Source organism: Benincasa hispida, chromosome 1 (genome assembly GCF_027475165.1).
Source record: "Benincasa hispida cultivar pf3 chromosome 1, pf3_genome.v1.1, whole genome shotgun sequence".
Classification (NCBI taxonomy): Eukaryota; Viridiplantae; Streptophyta; class Magnoliopsida; order Cucurbitales; family Cucurbitaceae; genus Benincasa; species Benincasa hispida.
In genome coordinates, this window is record NC_143478.1 from 61,911,530 (window position 1) to 61,920,234 (window position 8,705).

The following is an 8,705-nucleotide window of genomic DNA, read 5'->3' on the forward strand; positions in this document are numbered from 1 at the left end:
AGTTTAACCCATTGAATTTCTGTTTTTTTTTTTCCTTTTTCTCTGCAAGTTTTATATTAATTTTTGCCCAATTGGCAATTGGTTTATGTTTTGCAGCCGATCCATTGTTTTATTTGGCTACCATTTTTAGATTTTATCACTGCTATTCGAAATATTATTATAATATGGGAAATTGTTTTAAATATCTTATTTGTTATTTCTACAAAAAATATGTTAAATTTGATCAAGTCCTCGTACATTTGTATCAATGTGTTATTAAATTCCCACTCACAGGTTGACGTTTTCTTTATTTCTATATTTAACATTTCTACATTGTTTTTGCAATTTGTACACCACCTCATACGAGGTCTCCATTTTCGTAGTTCTGTCCATAATTTTCGTTTGATGAATTACAAGTGTAATTTTGTTGCACACAAGTTAATTATTTACGTTTGAAGATCTCAGTTTTTAGTTATATGATTTGAAAATTACCTATTAGATGGACTCTACTTTTCTTTCTGATTATGTTTGTCCTTAAGTTACCTTTGCCTATGTTTTAGACATACATTATACTAAAAAAAAAATCAACATGAGAATAAATTAACATTTTTACATTATCGTAAAAAGAAGCAATAAAATGCCATTAATGTGAATATAATATAAATAATAAACATTTTAACTGATTTAAATGAGTGTGAATCTTTATTCACCCATAGAAGTATTTATTTGGTTAAAATACCATTTAATCCCTACTCTTTGAGATATTTGCTCAATTTTAATTCATATACTTCATGTAAATCTTAAATTCAGTTCTCATCACCGATTTATTATTGATTTATTATTTTTTTTAGTTATCTATTAGCATTTTTACTGTAATTTTTGTAAACACATTTATATATTGTATTTCTTTGCATGAATTTTATTAGAAAATAATACTTTTTTGGTCCTTAGGTTTTGATTCTAGTTTCTATTTGATCACTGAGTTTTAAAATGTTACACATTTAGTTCTCAAGTTTTGAGTTTTGTCTCAATTTAGTCCTTAAGAATGTGTTTGAGGTAAGAATTATCCTAATACTATAATAATTACCTCTTATTAGAGTGAATACTATTTTGAATTCTCTAATAAGCTACCGTCAACGTTATTCCAAAACCCTAATTTATTTACTACAGGATTTATTATTTGCTACCGTTTTTACTATTTTATATTTATATATATATATATATTATTTTTTACTACAGTATTTACTATTTTTTTTAAAACTAAAATAATTTATACCTCAAACGTATATTATTATAATTTAAGTTAAAATAATTTATATATCAAATACAAATTATTGTAATAAAAACTATAATAAGCTATATAAGGTATGACTATAATAATCAAGTTTATACTTCAAACGACCCGAGTGGCTTAATTTGAAATTGCGTGGTGGGCCATCTTTCCTCCTTCTGAGTTCTTTTTGATCTTCAGGTAATCCCTTCTGCCCTAAAACCTTCATTATCCCGTCTTCTACACCATTTCCGTAGGCTTAATTCTGATACTTTGAAGAATTTTCAAGCACAATTTTAGCTCTGGTTTACCTTCTCTCAAGATCCTGGTAGTGCAGGCCATGGCTATGCAGCAGCAACATCTCGATAAGATGCAACTCCGCCAGAACTATCGTAATCTCTGGCACACTGATCTAATGCGTACCATTCAGGCTGACACTCCCTGTACGTTCTTTCTTTCTTCCATCTCTCTTTGCTTTTTGCATGTCTGCGCTGATCATCTCCTCAATTTGTTTAATTTCTGATGAGGGTTAATGTTTGATTGCAGATTGCTGCTTTGCGTTGTGGTGGTGAGTTCGATGTTCGATGGATTTTTTTTCCATTTTCTTTTTGTAATGTTGTGTTCTATTCTTACGTCTGCTTGGAATTTACTCGTGGATCTGCTTTCTTCGCCTACTTCGTTTATGGTGTGTTTATTTGAGCTATTTACTTGCTATTTTGTTCGAGGGTTTTGACTTGTCTTTGCTCTTTGATATTCTGATTGATGGATTGTTTCTTGCGTTGGCTCTTTCGAGATCTTGATTTCTAGTAAGATGTCGACGCGTTGACTCGTTTCTTTTTGCGTTGACTTGGTGGTGGTTGTGGAAATTTTTATTGTTTCTGCAAATTGAGTAATAACTTCAGCTGGGTTTGAGTGCGCTGATGAAATTTCGTAAATAAATTGGAATTGGCGTGTTTTGTATGACTGTGGCGATATACCTGATGTTTGTCTCTGTTCCTAGCTCCTGAATATAAACTGCATGCGGATGGAAAAATGGCGGTTAGATTCAATAGACAAACCAAAGACGACGACTCATTGGTTATGCAGTTTAGAAGGGCCAATAGGCAATACCGCAATAGCCTAAATCAACGTCTCTTAGGCAAATTGAATTTAATAATTTCAATCCAAGATTATCCTATTAGCATTAGCATTAGATGAATCCTCGATAAAACATCATGCGTCGGCCTAGTGGTAAATAAGAGAACATCTCCTTGATAAATAGTTAAGAGGTCACGGATTCAATCCATGGTGGCTGCCTATTTAGGATTTAATATCCTACGAGTTTTCTTGACGGTCAGGCAGGTTGTTCCATGAGATTAGTCGAGGTATGCCTAAACTGACCCAGACACTCATGGATATCGAAAAAAAGAAAAAAAAGAAAAAAAAATCAATCCTTGATAGGAAATATAATGGTGTTTTCTTGGTAACTAGTTTAAGGTGTTGATGGTGCTCTAGGGGATTATCAATCTTCTTTGTTTCTCTCCACACATTTCATCTCGATGAGGCTTTCCCATGGTAGCAATGATCAAGCAAGGTTGCTTTGTGTTGTGTAGCTTGGTTGGTTTGTGGAGTTAGTGTTGGATTTTTGGCTGGAAATTTTAAGGTAGTCTGTTGATCTTTGGAAAATCTATAACTGGACCTTTTATTAGCAGGAAATTATATACTAAATAACCTTCTAGATTATTGATGATGTTTCCCCTGTGGACCTTCCTCTTCCTAATGGAAGATTAAAAGGTCATATGGCTTAGGGAGGAGACCAGCCCTAGTTTGAAGTAGCTAAAACTATATATTTTTTTTTTGCTCTGAAAAGGAATTTTCTTCAGTTTGGAAAATAGCCCAAAGTTTCAGTTTTTGTCTTCAGGAGGATATTTGGTTGGGCTATCCCCTGTTAGACTTGCCCTTCCCTTCCGTTTACACCATAACCATATATGATTCTATGGGGAAGTCACCACGTGCTGACATTAGGTTCTTTATTAGAAATCTTTCTGGAGGAGGGGCCGGGAGCTTAAGGTATGGGTTTCTTTTATTTAAAAAACTACAGCCAGCTATTTTTGAGCAAGGGGATGGAAGACCATAGCAGACAGTTTGGGGGGTTTCTGACAGATTTCTGAATTTTAACCTTCATAATGATATTAGTATATTAGAAAATTCCTCCAGAGACTTAATTTGAGTGGTGTTCCTTTGAATTTCTTGGCTACAGTCTTGAAACTTTTTATGGAGTGTAGAAGAAAACCCATATATGGCCTTGTTACCTCAAGTCTTTTATGTGCGACTTTAGGAGGTACTATGGATCATCTTTCATTTTACTTACTAACTTTGCTTTCAAGGAATGGAATTTCTTTTGTCAAATCTCTGGCGTGGTTTGGTTTGTCTGAAAGGGAGGGTTAGTTGGCTTCCCTCCTTCTTGGTGGCTTAAAACTTCAATAAAAGTTCTTGGTTCTCCCTTATTCGATCTTCTCACTCAAACTGCACCCTTTCTGAAATTATTTGGTGCCTTTTCACCCCGTGAATGAATATTGCACATAATTTTGGGATGGAGTATACGAGCCTGGGGTTTTAAAAATGAACTATTCTTGCCTGCCTTAGCGTTACTAGAATACCATATATTATCAATGACAAGGATTTGTTTTTTTGTTTTTATTTTTACTTTTTCTTTATATCTTGTGTTTGTACGCGCCTCTCTTTTATTATTATTATTTTAATTAATTTATTTTAAATGTTATACATTTACTATATGCTGAATAAGACAATTCCATTTCTCAATTTCAGACTGATGTTAGTTTATGAAAAAGTTTGTGCCTTGGTTTCTTTTCTTATACATTTTGTAATCCCTCATTTCACTATTTGTATCAGTGAGAAATCATGTACTTGTTAGGGTACCACCTAACAAGATTCGGGAACTGAAATATATTGAAATAAAAAAGATCATGAACTTCAAAATAGACCAAGTATAAGGCACTTGGAACCTCCCGTCTTTAGTATGTTAACCCAAGCCCTAAATCAGTCAACAATTGTCTCCCCTCCTCCACACCTACTTGTTCTATTTATTACCAAATACCCTAACCAACTCCCTATCTAAAGAACCCTTATGCCCCTTACCAATAGCATACTAATATCCCTAACTAGAACTCTTACAGAATTTTCTATTTCTTCCTTTAGTTATCATCAATAGATTGTTATAGCTAATTTGTAAAAGCCAAAAACTGGTTTCATGTAGTCACTTCATTCTTTTTTTTCCTTGTAGTGGGCCTTGTGTATCCTATTTGCTTCGTAAAAGAGCTCTATATAATGATATGTCAAGGTAATTTATTTCGTTTTCTTGACTTCCTAAAAAGTTTAAAAGTGTTTTGATTTTGTTAAGTCATTTTCAAGTTTTCTTTTTCCACAGATATGTGTGCTGTGCAGGCTATATGCCTTGTAGTGGCAGGTGTGGAGAAAGTAAATGCCCTGAATTTTGTCTTTGCACAGAGGTAAATGTTTCTGTTGTAATATTTCTTTTCATCGAGCACTAGTTAATGACTACATGAAACGTATGATTTTCTTTTGAATGTATTTCTATCATAAATTTTTATTTATCGAGCACTAGTTAATGAATTGTCTTTTGAATGTATTTCTATCATAAATCTTGTGATTTTCCAGAGTAAACTGGATGCATGCATTAATCAATACTACTGTACATTTTTTTTAATTATTATTTTTTCTACCGTTAGGAAGTTGAAAACAAAACCAACTACCCCATTTGTATTGGATTTAGTGTTGTGTGTAGGTGTGGTCCTTTCCTATCAATTACTGTGTAGAAATTACTGTTGTTACCTTGATACGGAGCGGGGAGTTGGTTGTTAGGCTGGTTGTAGTTATCTTTTGACTCTTAAACTGTATCCAATAATAAAATTTGCTATGCTCCAGAAGCAGAGAGAATCTGATTAGTAATTAAATTTCATTTCTGTACATCAAGTGTAAGTGTGTTTGATCTTGGGTTCAGTATTTTTTGTACAGGGTTTGCTGAATACACCTTTTGAATAGCATACTCATGTTCTTAATCGTATGTTAGATGTTATTTATTCCTGCTTTCAGCATCGCTGCAGTTAACATAATGCCTGTGCATTTGATCTTCAAGGTTTTCCTCTGCTTTGGGAATTCAGTGGCCTCAACTCGATTTTTGTTGCAAGACGAGTTCAACATACAGACAACACAATGTGATAATTGCATTATCGTATGTACTACCAGCTCCGTCTGTCAATTTCTTTCCATAATTCCCAGTGCCCTTTATTTATGTGTTCTCAAATTATTCAGGGTTTTATGTTCTGTCTACAACAAATAGCATGTATATTTTCCATCGTTGCTATGATAGTAGGAAGTGAAGAAATTCAAGAGGCTTCTCAGCTGCTTTCTTGCTTGGCTGATATGGTTTATTGCACGTAAGCACGCCTTTCCAAATCCTGCTTATATTCTCTGCCGTTGTGCTCAAGTTACTAATAACTCTTCTTTCAACAGGGTTTGCGCATGTATGCAGGTAAGGCGTGAAAGGATGCTTCAGGTATCAAAATTTTAAAATGATAAATCATTAACTAATTGGAGTGTTTTGCAGACTCAACACAAGATTGAGATGGATAAGAGAGATGGCATGTTCGGACCGCAAGTAATGGCAGTGCCTCCTCCTCAACATATGTCACGGATCGATCAGCCAATTCCTCCCTCGGTTGGATATGCACCACAACCTGCATATGGGCAGCCCTATGGTTATCCTCAGGCTCAAGGCTATCCAGCTCCGGGCTATCCTCAACCAGGTTATCCCCCCACTGGATATAGGTAATATCTGCTCTGTTCCGCAGATACCAGTCATTCATCGTGTTTTTGTCTATGCCATGTTCATGTGATTTTCATCCGAGTTTGTTGCTCTCACTTGTATGTGTTGATTTGTATAATGAATTAATTACAGGGTATATTGTGTGAAGTTGGTTAAAGAATGATTTGGATGTGCTAAATTTCTCTAGTTGAAACTTTTTTTTTTATCTGTTGGCGAAAATGGAAGTATTTCTCATTTCTTCTAGTTCTTGTTTTCATGGTTGAGACAGGCACACATGCTTGATTGAAAATAGTAGTGTTCTCATACAATACTCGTTCAGAGTTTAAATCTACCATTTAAGAGATGTTATTGATGTTATAACCAATAGCTTCAGATTGGCTATATATAATCTTACTCATTAGAGGGATGCTATTCTTTGGTTTACCATGTTAGGTTTCTTTCTTCCACATGAATTTGTTCACATTTATTATGATGATATTAGTGCCACCCACTTTTCATCAACCTGCAATTCTGCTGTTATTCTCATAGAGTAGATGCAATAATTGTGCAAACAATAATGTAATCCATAATTATTGAACCCTGACAACATGAATCATCTTTCAGCAAATGCATGAATTCAAATTAAAGTGGAAACAATTTACTCCGATTTGAGATGACTTGTTAAGTGCTCAATAATGCTAACTTATAATTCGTTTTTTGAATACCATGTTGGAAACCAAAGTTCCGTCTTCCATTTAGAAGATTTGAAATGAAATATCATATTTATAGGGGGAAGTTAATTGCAATTTGGATGTGCCGTGGACTATGAAAAATGTATTTATGTGGTCAATTTTTTAAAAATTTAATATTAAACAATTGCTTTTATTGAGGGAAAAAAATGAAATAAATAAATGTTTATTCAAATAAGAGTGTAAACATGTTACGAGCAATAATTGAATCATATTTGATAATTAATATACTCACGTAATACACCCAATACCTGTTTTTATCTAAATATCTTACAAGTTTCAATACAGCTCCATGTTAACATAACAATACACATATCAAAGTCCCTATATACGTATATCATCTATTAAATAATTGATATGCAAAAGGCAAGTACAATATATTAATACACCTATTTGATGTCACTATATATCTATCATCTATTAAATAATCACTTGAGAAAATAAATAGATATATCATGAAGAACTCTAAGAAACTAAAGTAAAATAAACTTATAAATAAAAAAAAAATATATATATTTACTATTAAATCTCGAGCAAGCCACCACTTTTGGAAGAAGCACTTGGAGTAGCATTGGCAGTGGTGGTCGACAAACTCCATTGATCGGAAAACGCCATTGACGACGAGAAGCTACTGCTTGTGCTTGTGCTTCCACATTTTGCCACAGTCCTTACACTCTCAATCAATTCTTGAGTATGTCCTTCTTCTTCCAAAATCTCCACCAATCTCTTCGGACTAATCACCAATTTCACTTTCCAAACCCCACCATTTTTCTCACTACATCGCGAAAAAACCTCCGTTTGTGACCTCCTCAATACCCCTTGATAATCAAACGACATTCTGTACGGCGCCATCGCTGCCGCCGCCGCCGCTTCCGGCACACTGTTCGACCTCACGTGCCCTTCACGCGCCCTTATAATCCCCATTTCCCCTTCTTCTTCTTCTCCTCTGTTTCTTCCCCTGTTTCTCGGAAGCAAGTAGTATGATTTTCCAGGAAGCAGTTCCTCATTATGCGGCAATGGGTTCCAAAAAAGATCGTGACTTTTGAATATTCCGTAGCCGGGAAACTCATCGGCGATACATCCAACAGTAATCGGAGAACCCAACTCCATAATCCCACCGTTGGATGTAATTACTTTGATTTTCCCCTGAATCTCCCCTGACCCTCCGCCGAATAAACAGTTGCCCATTTCGATAATAAAAACAGAGCTGTTAGATTGAAGCTTTTTTTTTTCTTCTTCTTTTCTTTCTGTGGGTTATAAAATCGAGGGAATGGGAATTGGGAAAAGGGGGTGTCGGTGGGGGGAAGGTTGGTTGTTCCTACTTTTTTAAAAAATGAATGGTGATGGATTTATACAGGTAGATTAGGGTTTTAGAGTTCAAGTGGAAACAAAAAGAAAGATGTTGAAAAGAAAAAGGAAGAAGAATAAGAAGGTGGAGAGAGAGAGAGAGAGAGGAGACCAAAGCAGAGAGAAGTGAGTAATGGTGTCTGCCTAAAAATTATGTTGGGGTGTTTTTTAGTGGTGATGGCTGGATTTGTCCAACTGTTGCCTCCTTCTTCTTCATCTTCATTCATGTTCATACGCGTCAACTCATAACTAATTTAATTCCCTTCTCCAAATTGTTTTTCATCTTTATTTTTTCCCCACTCTATGTTCTTTAGCTTATTTAATGCCTCTTCTCTTTTAAACATACTTACGTGCCTCCCAAACCACATCTATTTTTACGCCTAATCATTTTTTACTCCATAGTAAATTCTTGTTGCATCTTTCTTAAAATATTTTAAGCAAAATAAAATATTTAGGTGTTCTGTGTAGACGGCATCTGTTCAATAAAAAACTGTCACATGACATTTTTTGTTATTAGGTGTAGCTTAATCATTCT

General features: G+C 34.5%; 2 protein-coding genes across 3 annotated transcripts; one reads left to right on the plus strand and one right to left on the minus strand.

Annotated features, from left to right (window-relative positions):
* Positions 1-1,346: 1,346 nt before the first annotated feature.
* Positions 1,347-6,338, plus strand: LOC120088904 (uncharacterized). Of its 2 annotated transcripts, XM_039046342.2 has the most exons (9): positions 1,347-1,450; positions 1,587-1,692; positions 1,796-1,817; positions 4,533-4,589; positions 4,677-4,758; positions 5,406-5,501; positions 5,582-5,706; positions 5,783-5,801; positions 5,877-6,338. In XM_039046342.2, exons 2-9 carry the CDS (start codon positions 1,590-1,592, stop codon positions 6,099-6,101), a joined length of 729 nt encoding a protein of 242 aa, XP_038902270.1. In that variant the 5' UTR covers positions 1,347-1,450; positions 1,587-1,589; the 3' UTR covers positions 6,102-6,338. The 2 variants fall into 2 exon arrangements, with proteins under 2 accessions (XP_038902270.1, XP_038902276.1); XM_039046348.2 differs by lacking the exon at positions 1,347-1,450 and having other exon boundaries at positions 1,464-1,692.
* Positions 6,339-7,014: 676 nt separating this feature from the next.
* Positions 7,015-8,347, minus strand: LOC120088913 (DUF4228 domain protein). Its single transcript, XM_039046353.2, has one exon. It carries the CDS (start codon positions 8,009-8,011, stop codon positions 7,346-7,348), a length of 666 nt encoding a protein of 221 aa, XP_038902281.1. The 5' UTR covers positions 8,012-8,347; the 3' UTR covers positions 7,015-7,345.
* Between the last annotated feature and the right edge of the window lie 358 nt (positions 8,348-8,705).